General features: G+C 47.7%; 1 protein-coding gene across 1 annotated transcript in view; it reads right to left on the bottom strand.

Moving 5' to 3' along the window:
- The window catches only part of arid4b (AT-rich interaction domain 4B), a 295,187-nt gene that overhangs the window by 10,326 nt on the left and 270,385 nt on the right, over window positions 1-14,476 (bottom strand). Inside the window, exons 18-23 of the mRNA XM_071391284.1 lie at window positions 13,581-13,665; window positions 13,267-13,432; window positions 10,043-11,464; window positions 5,493-5,672; window positions 4,912-5,025; window positions 1,721-1,939 (exon numbers count right to left, since the gene is read on the bottom strand). Coding sequence (XP_071247385.1) covers window positions 1,721-1,939; window positions 4,912-5,025; window positions 5,493-5,672; window positions 10,043-11,464; window positions 13,267-13,432; window positions 13,581-13,665 — 2,186 coding nt within the window. The remainder of the gene's footprint in view (window positions 1-1,720; window positions 1,940-4,911; window positions 5,026-5,492; window positions 5,673-10,042; window positions 11,465-13,266; window positions 13,433-13,580; window positions 13,666-14,476) is intronic.

Here is a 14,476-nt window from a genome sequence, read left to right as displayed (position 1 = left end):
TATGGTGAGGGTGCTCTATGGTGAGGGTGCTCTCTATGGTGAGGGTGCTCTCTATGGTGAGGGTGTTCTCTATGGTGAGGGTGATGGTGCTCTATGGTGAGGGTGCTCTATGGTGAGGGTGCCCTCTATGGTGAGGGTGTTCTCTATGGTGAGGGTGCTCTATGGTGAGGGTGCTCTATGGTGAGGGTGATGGTGCTCTATGGTGAGGGTGCTCTATGGTGAGGGTGCTCTATGGTGAGGGTGCTCTATGGTGAGGGTGATGGTGCTCTATGGTGAGGGTGCTCTATGGTGAGGGTGCTCTATGGTGAGGGTGCTCTATGGTGAGGGTGCTCTCTATGGTGAGGGTGTTCTCTATGGTGAGGGTGATGGTGCTCTATGGTGAGGGTGCTCTATGGTGAGGGTGCCCTCTATGGTGAGGGTGTTCTCTATGGTGAGGGTGATGGTGCTCTATGGTGAGGGTGCTCTATGGTGAGGGTGCTCTATGGTGATGGTGCTCTATGGTGAGGGTGCTCTCTATGGTGAGGGTGTTCTCTATGGTGAGGGTGATGGTGCTCTATGGTGAGGGTGCTCTATGGTGAGGGTGCTCTATGGTGAGGGTGCTCTATGGTGAGGGTGTTCTCTATGGTGAGGGTGATGGTGCTCTATGGTGAGGGTGCTCTATGGTGAGGGTGCTCTATGGTGAGGGTGCTCTCTATAGTGAGGGTGCTCTATGGTGAGGGTGCTCTATGGTGAGGGTGTTCTCTATGGTGAGGGTGATGGTGCTCTATGGTGAGGGTGCTCTATGGTGAGGGTGCTCTATGGTGAGGGTGCTCTATGGTGAGGGTGTTCTCTATGGTGAGGGTGCTCTATGGTGAGGGTGCTCTCTATGGTGAGGGTGTTCTCTATGGTGAGGGTACTCTCTATGGTGAGGGTGCTCTATGGTGAGGGTGATGGTGCTCTATGGTGAGGGTGCTCTCTATAGTGAGGGTGCTCTATGGTGAGGGTGATCTCTATGGTGAGGGTGTTCTCTATGGTGAGGGTGTTCTCTATGGTGAGGGTGCTCTCTATGGTGAGGGTGTTCTCTATGGTGAGGGTACTCTCTATGGTGAGGGTGTTCTCTATGGTGAGGGTGATGGTGCTCTCTATGGTGAGGGTGCTCTCTATGGTGAGGGTGTTCTCTATGGTGAGGGTACTCTCTATGGTGAGGGTGTTCTCTATGGTGAGGGTGCTCTATGGTGAGGGTGATGGTACTCTCTATAGTGAGGGTGTTCTCTATGGTGAGGGTGCTCTCTATAGTGAGGGTGCTCTATGGTGAGGGTGATGGTGCTCTCTATGGTGAGGGTGTTCTCTATGGTGAGGGTGCTCTATGGTGAGGGTGCTCTCTATAGTGAGGGTGCTCTATGGTGAGGGTGATGGTGCTCTCTATGGTGAGGGTGTTCTCTATGGTGATGGTGCTCTATGGTGAGGGTGCTCTCTATAGTGAGGGTGTTCTCTATGGTGAGAGTGATGGTGCTCTCTATGGTGAGGGTGTTCTCTATGGTGATGGTGCTCTATGGTGAGGGTGCTCTCTATAGTGAGGGTGCTCTATGGTGAGGGTGATGGTGCTCTCTATGGTGAGGGTGCTCTCTATAGTGAGGGTGCTCTCTATGGTGAGGGTGATGGTGCTCTATGGTGAGGGTGCTCTATGGTGAGGGTGCTCTCTATAGTGAGGGTGCTCTATGGTGAGGGTGATGTTGCTCACGCTCCCGGTGATGTTCCCGACTGTGAAGATGGTGATGGTGGTCGGGGTCACCATGCGGCTTGTGGTACTTCTGGCTGGATGGAGGGGCGCGTCCCTGTCCCAGGCTGGGACACTTGGGCGAGATGGACCCCTTCATGTCTGCTGCAACATGGGTCTTGGAGGCTGAAGACCTGGCTGTGCTCTCGCCCAATGACGGGTCTTCACTGTCACTGCTGTGGGCTGTAGGAGGGAGGAAGAGGAGACCGAACAGAAGGAAGATATTAATTAGCTACAAGTGTAATTTGTGTCAACAACTCATACAAGTTGATGAATTGGTTCTACAGCTTCTATAGAAACACAACTGGTTCTACAGCTTCTATAGAAACACAACTGGTTTTACAGCTTCTATAGAAACACAGCTGGTTTTTCAGCTTCTATAGAAACACAGCTGGTTTTTCAGCTTCTATAGTAACACAACTGGTTCTACAGCTTCTATAGAAACACAGCTGGTTCTACAGCTTCTATAGAAACACAACTGGTTTTACAGCTTCTATAGAAACACAGCTGGTTTTTCAGCTTCTATAGAAACACAGCTGGTTTTTCAGCTTCTATAGTAACACAACTGGTTCTACAGCTTCTATAGAAACACAACTGGTTCTACAGCTTCTATAGAAACACAACTGGTTTTACAGCTTCTATAGAAACACAGCTGGAGTCTACAGCTTCTATAGAAACACAACTGGTTTTACAGCTTCTATAGAAACACAGCTGGTTTTACAGCTTCTATAGAAACACAGCTGGAGTCTACAGCTTCTATAGAAACACAGCTGGAGTCTACAGCTTCTATAGAAACACAGCTGGTTTTACAGCTTCTATAGAAACACAGCTGGAGTCTACAGCTTCTATAGAAACACAGCTGGAGTCTACAGCTTCTATAGAAACACAGCTGGTTTTTCAGCTTCTATAGAAACACAACTGGAGTCTACAGCTTCTATAGAAACACAACTGGAGTCTACAGCTTCTATAGAAACACAACTGTTTTTTCAGCTTCTATAAAAACACAGCTGGTTCTACAGCTGATCGTACTGTGGCTCTGATAATTTCAGATGCCAGAAGGAGAGAGCAATAGGAGAGGTAGGAAGTCAGTCAGGGGCCGTATGTATCAAGCATCTCAGAGTACTGATCTAGGATCAGGTCCCTCCCCTATCAATATAATCTTATTCAACTCCTACTCTAAGACACGTGATACATACTGGCCAAATTCACAAGTCCTAGTGTAGGCCTCAGATTCACCAGTCCTAGTGTAGACCTCAGATTCACCAGTCCTAGTGTAGACCTCAGATTCACCAGTCCTAGTGTAGACCTCAGATTCACCAGCCATAGTGTAGACCTCAGATTCACCAGTCCTAGTGTAGGCCTCAGATTCACCAGTCCTAGTGTAGGCCTCAGAATCACCAGTCCTAGTGTAGGCCTCAGATTCACCAGTCCTAGTGTAGGCCTCAGATTCACCAGTCCTAGTGTAGGCCTCAGAGTCACCAGTCCTAGTGTAGGCCTCAGAGTCACCAGTCCTAGTGTAGGCCTCAGAGTCACCAGTCCTAGTGTAGGCCTCAGATTCACCAGTCCTAGTGTAGGCCTCAGATTCACCAGTCCTAGTGTAGACCTCAGATTCACCAGCCCTAGTGTAGGCCTCAGATTCACCAGTCCTAGTGTAGACCTCAGATTCACCAGTCCTAGTGTAGACCTCAGAGTCACCAGTCCTAGTGTAGGCCTCAGAGTCACCAGTCCTAGTGTAGACCTCAGATTCACCAGTCCTAGTGTAGGCCTCAGATTCACCAGTCCTAGTGTAGGCCTCAGATTCACCAGTCCTAGTGTAGGCCTCAGAATCACCAGTCCTAGTGTAGGCCTCAGATTCACCAGTCCTAGTGTAGACCTCAGATTCACCAGCCCTAGTGTAGACCTCAGAGTCACCAGCCCTAGTGTAGGCCTCAGATTCACCAGTCCTAGTGTAGACCTCAGAGTCACCAGTCCTAGTGTAGACCTCAGATTCACCAGTCCTAGTGTAGACCTCAGATTCACCAGTCCTAGTGTAGACCTCAGAGTCACCAGTCCTAGTGTAGACCTCAGATTCACCAGTCCTAGTGTAGACCTCAGATTCACCAGTCCTAGTGTAGGCCTCAGATTCACCAGTCCTAGTGTAGACCTCAGATTCACCAGTCCTAGTGTAGACCTCAAGATTCACCAGTCCTAGTGTAGGCCTCAGATTCACCAGTCCTAGTGTAGGCCTCAGATTCACCAGCCCTAGTGTAGGCCTCAGATTCACCAGTCCTAGTGTAGGCCTCAGAATCACCAGTCCTAGTGTAGGCCTCAGAATCACCAGTCCTAGTGTAGGCCTCAGATTCACCAGTCCTAGTGTAGGCCTCAGATTCACCAGTCCTAGTGTAGACCTCAGATTCACCAGTCCTAGTGTAGGCCTCAGAGTCACCAGTCCTAGTGTAGGCCTCAGATTCACCAGTCCTAGTGTAGGCCTCAGAGTCACCAGTCCTAGTGTAGGCCTCAGATTCACCAGCCCTAGTGTAGGCCTCAGATTCACCAGTCCTAGTGTAGGCCTCAGAGTCACCAGTCCTAGTGTAGGCCTCAGATTCACCAGCCCTAGTGTAGGCCTCAGATTCACCAGTCCTAGTGTAGGCCTCAGAGTCACCAGCCCTAGTGTAGGCCTCAGATTCACCAGTCCTAGTGTAGGCCTCAGAGTCACCAGTCCTAGTGTAGGCCTCAGATTCACCAGCCCTAGTGTAGGCCTCAGATTCACCAGTCCTAGTGTAGGCCTCAGAGTCACCAGTCCTAGTGTAGACCTCAGATTCACCAGTCCTAGTGTAGGCCTCAGAGTCACCAGTCCTAGTGTAGGCCTCAGAGTCACCAGTCCTAGTGTAGGCCTCAGATTCACCAGTCCTAGTGTAGACCTCAGATTCACCAGCCCTAGTGTAGGCCTCAGATTCACCAGTCCTAGTGTAGGTCCTCAGATTCACCAGTCCTAGTGTAGACCTCAGATTCACCAGTCCTAGTGTAGGCCTCAGATTCACCAGTCCTAGTGTAGACCTCAGATTCACCAGCCCTAGTGTAGGCCTCAGATTCACCAGTCCTAGTGTAGGCCTCAGATTCACCAGTCCTAGTGTAGGCCTCAGTAAACTAGTTGGTACTGTCACTCTCTTCCTTACCAGTTTTCCTGTTATTGTTCTTCTTGGGAGGCACTGAGCTCTTTCTGTTTGGCTTGGGTTTCTTTGCTGCTCCACCTGCCTGCTGTTCCTTCTGACGCTTGTGACTGGCAGACACTGGAAGGAGAAGACAGGAGGACAGTGAGAATATGATGCTAGTTTTGTCAGAGAGAGAAGAGAGAGGAACAGGAGAATATGTGGGCTGAGTCACTTCAAATAAATACTTTATTCCCAAAGTGGGAGACTGAGGCAGAGAGACGGTGCCAGATGTGTATCTGTGGATGGAATTTATATGTTTAAATGAATGATTAGAATATTCCACCCTGAAACCATCAGTGAAATACATTAGAATCATTAGAATCTAATTATATCTGTCAGGTATTTCTGTCCTTACTTTTGGCTTTGTGTTCAGTGGTAGTTGAGGTTCCTTACCTTTGGCTTTGTGTTCAGTGTTAGTTGAGGTTCTGTACCTTTGGCTTTGTGTTCAGTGTTAGTTGAGGTTCCTTACCTTTGGCTTTGTGTTCAGTGGTAGTTGAGGTTCTGTACCTTTGGCTTTGTGTTCAGTGGTAGTTGAGGTTCCTTACCTTTGGCTTTGTGTTCAGCGTTGTCGTGCCGACTGCTACTACTGAGCCCCAGACTGCAGGTAGAGTTGGAGTGGCTGTGCGAGGAGGACAGGCTACCTGGACCGTCTAGGAGGGAGGCTTTACTCTGCGAGGAGGGGGATCCTGCCCCTACATGGTGGTGAGGCTCTCCCTGCTCCTGGTCTGGAGAAAAACAACTTCATTGATCCATACGAGACAGAAATCGGTCTTCTGACCAAAACCCCTAACAATTGCTTTCCACCGCTGCTGACCCTGTTCCTCTCAACGTGTGTGTGTGTGTGTGTGTGTTGGGAAAGGCCGTTCTAACCCAATGAACGATAAAGTTGTATTGTATTGATCCATACGAAATGGAAGTTGGGTCTTCTGCCATGCCGAACCACTCCAACACACACACACACACACACACACACACACACACACACACACACACACACACACACACACACACACACACACACACACACACACACACACACACACACACACACACACACACACACACACACACACACACACACATATATATAGTTACAGAGCCTTCAGAAAGTATTCACACCCCTTCACTTTGTTGTGTTACAGCCTTCATTTAAAAAATGATTAAATTTAGATTTTTTGGGTCACTGTCCTTCACACAATACCCCATAATTTTAAAAGTGGAATTATGTTTTTCTACATTTTTACAAATTCATACAAAATGAAAAGCTGAAATGTCTCGTGTCGGAGTATTCAACCCCTTTGTTATGACAAGCCTAAATTAGTTCAGGAGTACAAACAAGTCACATCATAACTCACTCTGTGTGCAATAATAGTGTTTAACATGATTTTTGAACGACCTCATCTCTGTACTACACAAATACAATTATCTGTCCCTCAGTTGAGTAGTGAATTTCAAACACAGATTCAACCACAAAGAACAGGGAGGTTTTCCAATGCCTCACAACGAAGGACACCTATTGGTAGATGGGTAAAAAAATAAAAGCAGACATTGAATATCCCTTTGAGCATATTAATTACACTTTGGATGGTGCATCAATACACCCAGTCACTACAAAGATACAGGCGTCCTTCCTAACTCAGTTGTCGGAGAGGAAGGAAACTGCTCAGGGATTTCACCATGAGACCAATGGTGACTTTATAACAGTTAGAGTTTAATGGCTGTGACAGGAGAAACCTGAGGATGGATCAACAACATTGTAGTTACTCCACAATACTAACATAAATGACAGAGGGAAAGAAGGAAGCCTGTACAGAATACAAATATTCCAAAACATGCATCCTGTTTGCAAAAAGGCACTAAAGTAAAACTACAACACATTTGGCAAAGCAATTCACTTTTTGTACTGAATACAAAGTGTTATATTTGAGATAAATCCAATACAACACATTACTGAGTCCCACTCTCCATATTTTCAAACATAGTGGTGCCTGCATCATGTTATGGGTATGATTGTACTCAATAAGGACTGGGGAGTCTTTCAGGAAAAAAAAAAAATGGAACTGAGTTAAGCACTAGCAAAATCCTAGTGGAAAACCTGGTTCAGTCTGCTTTCCACCAGGCACTGGGAGATTAGTTCACCTTTCAGCAGGACAATAACCAAAAACACAAGGACACATATACACTGGAGTTGCTTACCAAGAAGCCAGTGAACGTTCCTGAGTGGCCAAGTTACAGTTTTGAGTTAAATCTACTTGAAAATCTATGGCAAGACCTGAAAATGCTTATCTAGCAAAGATCAACAACCAATTTCATAAAATTTTATTAGGATATATTTTAGTCTTTATTTGGACTAATCTTTCAAGAGTCCTTAAACATTAAATTAAAATGTTCCAGTTGAAACATGCACAAAATACCTTGGCTTCCACTTGGACAACTAACTCAGTGGGGGCCAACCCATTAACCAGGCATTGAAAAATACTTCAAGGCATCTTCACTTCCTAACTGTGATGGCAAGAAACAGCCTTCCCACTGATGACGTCTACACCACTCTCATCCGACCATGCCGGGATAATGACAGTTGTAAATCCAGGACAAGAACATTCAGCTCCCTCCCTCTCCAAATTCACCAGAGGAATTTGCCTTTGTTTGAAAGATTTTCCCCGCCGAAACTCTTAACACGTTGTAAAGCGAATGCTGGAACAATATTGCTAACATAGAACGTGGGGAATGGTCAGAGGCGACCTAAAAGAACACTGATGTCGGGTTTGTTTGTTATTTTGTGATGCCATTAACAATGTTATAGAGGAAATACTGTAACACACTACATCCTCTACGTTCTGCATGCTATATGAAACATGATGAAAGTGTTTAGGTTAAGAGAGGGATGTGATTTTAGAAACTATAGGAGGAAATTGTTTCTATAACTTTGCACAAGTAATTAGTCACCGCCCCCCTTGAGTGAGGTCAGAGAGCGTGTCAGGCTGTCGGAACCGCCCTTTTGAACCAATTGTATAAAATGATGGTTTAAGAATTAACATATTACAAATCAAATCAAATGTATTTATATAGCCGTTCTTACATCAGCTGATATCTCAAAGTCCTGTACAGAAACCCAGCCTAAAACACCAAACAGCAAGCAATGCAGGTGTAGAAGCACCTGAGAGAAGTAGAGCTGCAGCTCACATTTAAACTATTAGACCTGAGAGACATAGAGCTGCAGCTCACATTTAAAGTGGTTTGAACTGTGAATCTCAACACGAGGTAGAGACGATAAAGTCACCTCACGGACAATCACTGGTATGGCTGATCCTAGTATCTAGAAAAGCAAATTTAAGTTGGACAATTCTGCTCAAACCATCGTATTACGCTAATCTCATCACCCCAATGGGAACCATCGACACAGCTGGCTAGCCTATCTTCAAACCATCGACATGGCTGGCTAGCCTATCTTCAAAGAAAATGGGAGTAGAATAAACTCTGTAGTTCCGTTCAGGAATACACGATAAGTTACCGGATACCGGACGACTGCAGAGGAGAACAACAGTAGAAGACGGGTCCCCCTTTCGGACAATCAGAGCCTTACAAGCGTGCCGCGAAAAGGCCCAGCACCCTTTTCCCAGAAGTCCCTGTCCACCGAGAGAAACCAAGGATTTTCTTACTCCAACCGGGCGGCGGTTTGTCTGTAAAGTAAAAATGAAGTTTCTAAATGTAGCAACGTTAAGTATCTCTATCCCTCTCCATGTCTTTTGTAACAACCAGTCATATCGTTGTCAGTCCGCTAGGGACCGATTTCTCATCTATTAAGAGTGTATGTTTATCCTGTGTTACCATTTAGTTAGCTAGTAAATACATAAGTAAACCAATTTGTGTAGTACTGAAACATAAGTAAGGCTCGCGTTTTTGCAGATGCAAGGTTACGACAGGTTTACGACATGATATGATACGAGGTTATGATGAATAAGTTGACTGTTTATGGATGTGATAGGTCAAGACCTTTAGAGTTTAATTGGGGAGATGGTAACTCTAAATAACCGCTCTCGTGGTGGCCCAAATCCTAATGAGTTAATTGTTACATGATTCATTTAATTGGGTAACAATTAAATATACTTAGTTGATTAGATAAATAACAGTCATCAGATTAATGAATGTAAAGTCAGGAGAAAAGTGTGTTGCTGGTGGGCTGCACAAAGAAGCAGGAAGCTGCACTGGAGAGTGTACAGAAAAGGCCAAGCAAGATCATAACACAAAACAGAGACAGTCACGGACCGTACTGGACCCTCTACATGATCTACTACCACAGAGAAGAGGAGACGGCACTGGCAGAGTCCTCTGCAAACAGAGCCAACTGTCCAGCATCAATGTAAGAACAAATATACAGAAAGATCCAACCATAGCCACTGCGATCAGACTTATTACATTTTTCTCCGATCTTGTCTCGTCGCTGCAACTCCCCAACGGCCTCGGGAGGTGAAGGTCGAGTCATGCGTCCCCCGAAACATGACCCGGCAAACCGAGCTTTTAACACCTGCCAGCTTAACCCGGAAGCCAGCCGCACCAACGTGTCAGAGGAAACACTGTTCAACTGATGATGAGGTCAGCCTGCAGGCGCCCGACCCGCCACAAGGTGTCGCTAGAGCGCGATGAGCCAAGTAAAGCCCTCCCGGCCAAACCCTCCCCTAACCCGGACGACGCTGGGACAATTGTGCGCCACCCTATGGGACTCCCGATCACGGCCGGTTGTGATACAGCCCGGGATCGAACCCGGGTCTGTAGTGACGCCTCTAGCACTGCGATACTGCGCCAGTCGGTAGGCAGGTTAGGACTTGTTTCATTGAATGTAGTATCCTCTGTGTTTTTAAGCTGTTGTCTAAATGTAACTGTGCATTCTGCAGAATTAAATCTCGTCGACTGAAAGGGGTTTGAATACTTTCTGCAGGCACAGTACACACAAATACACATTCTGGTGGGAAGGGCTGGAGCAGTGGGCAGCTACTAGTGTAGTGCCCTGTGAGCAGTGTCTTGCTCAAGGGCACAACGGCAGGTGACGGTATCTAGGACACTGATGCCAGCAGACATTTGGCTAGTCAACACTTACCTTGGGGTAAGTGCTGGTCCTGCAGCTCCCCTCCTAGACTTTCCACCTCCACTGTACTGCTGTCTGTCTCACTGCGACCACAACCGCCTTCCTCTGCCAGGGGGTTGGGGCGCCCCGGAGCCAGGGGGTCCGAGGAGGGCGTTGTACCCAGAGCAGGGGTTACAGACAGGGGAGGACAGGAGGGCTGAGTCCGGTCAGAGCCAGTTCCAGCCCCTTGCTCCATGGCCCCATTACCGCTATGTCCCATGGATGGGGACTCTGGGGTGGTGGGAGGGGTGTTGAGTACTGAGTTAGATCCACTGGAGGGGAAGTCCTGCTCACTCCTCCTCTTCTCCTGCCCCTGGTTCTCCTCTGAGGGGTCATGGTCCTCCCTCTCTGGGCCTCCTCCTGCCTCGTCTCCCTCCCCGTCCCGCTCCCCCCTGCTCTCCCTCTCCGGGCCTCCTCCTCCTGCCTCGTCTCCCTCCCCGTCCCGCTCCCCCCTGCTCTCCCTTTCCGGGCCTCCTCCTCCTGTCTCGTCTCCATCCCGCTCCCCCCTGCTCTCCCTCTCCTCGTGGCATGATGATGAGGACTGGGCCGGTCCAGGCGGAGGAGGGGAGTTAGCAGCCTCCGTGTCGGAGTCAGAGAACAGCTCCTTCAGGGTCTTCTTCGGCCACTGGGCCTGAATACTGGACCACACATCCTTCTGTCCCTTGGTACGACTGCCACCAGCCGGTCTCGCTCTCTCTCTCTCCCTCTCCTCCACACTGCTGGCTGCCATCTTAGCCCTCTTCTCAGGGATCTCCCAGAATCCCGCAGGGCGGGTGCCGCCTCCACCACCGGTGCCACTCTTGGCTGCCTTGTCCTTCATGCCGTTGTACTTCTTAGAGGGGGAAGCTTTGGGACGGGAGCTGGGTCGGTCTCCATCGGTCTGGTGGGGCTCAGTGGGAGGTGCACCTCCATCATCTGAGCTGCTGCTAGAGGAACCTCCTGCTCCTCCTCTGTCTTCTCCTAGACCTCCTGCTCTCTCCTGGGCCCTCCTGTTGGAGCCTCCCGGCAGCCAGTCTGCGCTCCTGGTGCTCCTGGTTGGGAGCTTGGTTTTGGATGGGGGTCCTTTAGAGGTCTGTTGCTCCCCTGCCACTCCTTCTGACTTCCTCTTCCTGGAGGCGGAGCTACCTGGCCCCTCCCTCTCAGCCTCAAACTCTGGTTGGCTACGCCGCTTCCCAGCCTCCGGGGTTTCGATACTGATTGGTTCTTGGCTCTTCCCTGTGACCAATGGTGGTTTGGGGACATCGGTAGAGGCGGTACCCTCCCAGCGGTCTAAGGCGTGAAGAGGTTTGGGGGGACCCCCCTTTCTGAGACCGCCGCGACCCCCTGAACCTGGATGGTCATCTTCGTCCTCACGCCCACCATCCTGATCAGACTCGTCTGTTGAACTCTCTGAGGCTGAAGGAAGCAAAGAAAAACAACATTTTAGTACCTTGACAATGATTTTGGCACCACAAACTTCCACTACAATGGCTTAGGCAACACAACAGCACTCCCATCAATGTGAGTGAAATACAATCTACTGAACTCAAACTACTGAAACTAAACAAGTTAATTGTTCAACAATCAAGAGGCAAAACATTGAGTAAGAAATTGCAAAAATATTGAGTAAAAAATTTGCCTTAAAATTTGATAACTTGTTCAATAGTCAAAGTCACGAAACAAAATGTAATTTGAATGACATATCCTATCCATTTGACTACCTGTATACTGTTAGAGTACAACGCCAGGTAGAGCAGTGACTACCTGTATACTGTTAGAGTACAACGCCAGGTAGAGCAGTGACTACCTGTATACTGTTAGAGTACAATGCCAGGTAGAGCAGTGACCACCTGTATACTGTTAGAGTACAACGCCAGGTAGAGCAGTGACCACCTGTATACTGTTAGAGTACAACGCCAGGTAGAGCAGTGACTACCTGTATACTGTTAGAGTACAACGCCAGGTAGAGCAGTGACTACCTGTATACTGTTAGAGTACAACGCCAGGTAGAGCAGTAACTACCTGTATACTGTTAGAGTACAACGCCAGGTAGAGCAGTGACTACCTGTATACTGTTAGAGTACATAGCCAGGTAGAGCAGTGACTACCTGTATACTGTTAGAGTACAACGCCAGGTAGAGCAGTGACTACCTGTATACTGTTAGAGTACATAGCCAGGTAGAGCAGTGACTACCTGTATACTGTTAGAGTACATAGCCAGGTAGAGCAGTGACCACCTGTATACTGTTAGAGTACAACACCAGGTAGAGCAGTGACTACCTGTATACTGTTAGAGTACAACGCCAGGTAGAGCAGTGACCACCTGTATACTGTTAGAGTACAACGCCAGGTAGAGCAGTGACCACCTGTATACTGTTAGAGTACAACGCCAGGTAGAGCAGTGACTACCTGTATACTGTTAGAGTACATAGCCAGGTAGAGCAGTGACCACCTGTATACTGTTAGAGTACAACGCCAGGTAGAGCAGTGACTACCTGTATACTGTTAGAGTACAACGCCAGGTAGAGCAGTGACTACCTGTATACTGTTAGAGTACATAGCCAGGTAGAGCAGTGACTACCTGTATACTGTTAGAGTACAACGCCAGGTAGAGCAGTGACCACCTGTATACTGTTAGAGTACATAGCCAGGTAGAGCAGTGACTACCTGTATACTGTTAGAGTACAACGCCAGGTAGAGCAGTGACTACCTGTATACTGTTAGAGTACAACGCCAGGTAGAGCAGTGACTACCTGTATACTGTTAGAGTACAACGCCAGGTAGAGCAGTGACCACCTGTATACTGTTAGAGTACATAGCCAGGTAGAGCAGTGACTACCTGTATACTGTTAGAGTACAACGCCAGGTAGAGCAGTGACTACCTGTATACTGTTAGAGTACATAGCCAGGTAGAGCAGTGACTACCTGTATACTGTTAGAGTACAACGCCAGGTAGAGCAGTGACCACCTGTATACTGTTAGAGTACATAGCCAGGTAGAGCAGTGACTACCTGTATACTGTTAGAGTACAACGCCAGGTAGAGCAGTGACTACCTGTATACTGTTAGAGTACAACGCCAGGTAGAGCAGTGACTACCTGTATACTGTTAGAGTACAACGCCAGGTAGAGCAGTGACTACCTTGCAAGCCATTGAGGATAGAAGTGATTTCAATAGACTTGACTGGAGACTGCAGAGTCAGAGTCCTTTGGTTCTCACCGTCCTCCATCTTGGAGAAGACATGGCGCTCATGGGCTGAGCAGGGACCGGAGCCAGACCAGGGGCCGAGGGATTTGGAGGAGGGGCGAGGGACACGTAGTCTGTTGGGGGACGGACTCCCCAAGTCGTCGTTCAGTCGTTCCAGGCGGTCTCTCTCCGCTTTGTTCTGGGAGGGCAGGAAGACTATGTTTAGGGCATCTTGTGGTAATCTCCATGTCATCTTCATAGACAGAAACAACTGTCTATAATGTATATTCAATTGAAATGGCTAATATTCAAAATAGAATTAAAAAACAAACATTAATTTCTCCTACCTTTATTTTCTTGCGGTGTTTAATCTTCTGAACATTCTTATTGGCCGGACGTACAATCTTGTCAGCTTTGACCCACTCATCATATCTAACGGGAGAGACAGAGACACAATCACAGGTCAAAGGTCAGTTATAAAGCCGATGCCCCAAATGGCACCCTATTCCCTTTATAGTGCACTACTTTAGACCAGAGTCCTATGGGATTCCCTATTGGTCCTGGTCAAAAGTAGTGCACTACCTATGGGCCCTGGTCAAAAGTAGTGCACTACCTATTGGATTCCCTATTGGCCCTGGTCAAAAGTAGTGCACTACCTATTGGATTCCCTATTGGTCCTCGTCAAAAGTAGTGCACTACCTATTGGCCCTGGTCTAAAGTAGTACACTACCTATTGGCCCTGGTCTAAAGTAGTACACTACCTATTGGATTCCCTATTTGTCCTGGTCAAAAGTAGTACACTACCTATGGGCCCTGGTCAAAAGTAGTGCACTACCTATGGGCCCTGGTCTAAAGTAGTACACTACCTATTGGCCCTGGTCTAAAGTAGTACACTACCTATTGGATTCCCTATTGGCCCTGGTCAAAAGTAGTGCACTACCTATTGGATTCCCTATTGGCCCTGGTCAAAAGTAGTGTACTACCTATGGGCCCTGGTCAAAAGTAGTGCACTACCTATGTGACTCCCTATTGGTCCTGGTCAATAGTAGTGCACTATATAGGAAATAGGGTGCCATTTGGAACGTAAAGTAAGATTATATTTGAGATTCTTCAAAGTAGCCACCCTTTGCCTTGATGACAGTTTTGCACAATCTTGACATTCTCTCACCAAGCTTTTTTAAATATTTTTTTACCTTTATTTAACTAGGCAGGTCAGTTAAGAACACATTCTTATTTACAATGA

Source organism: Salvelinus alpinus, chromosome 3, assembly GCF_045679555.1.
Source record: "Salvelinus alpinus chromosome 3, SLU_Salpinus.1, whole genome shotgun sequence".
In the NCBI taxonomy this organism is placed as follows: domain Eukaryota; kingdom Metazoa; phylum Chordata; class Actinopteri; order Salmoniformes; family Salmonidae; genus Salvelinus; species Salvelinus alpinus.
The sequence above is the reverse complement of the archived record's forward strand: the minus strand, read 5'-3'. Positions and strand labels throughout refer to the sequence as shown.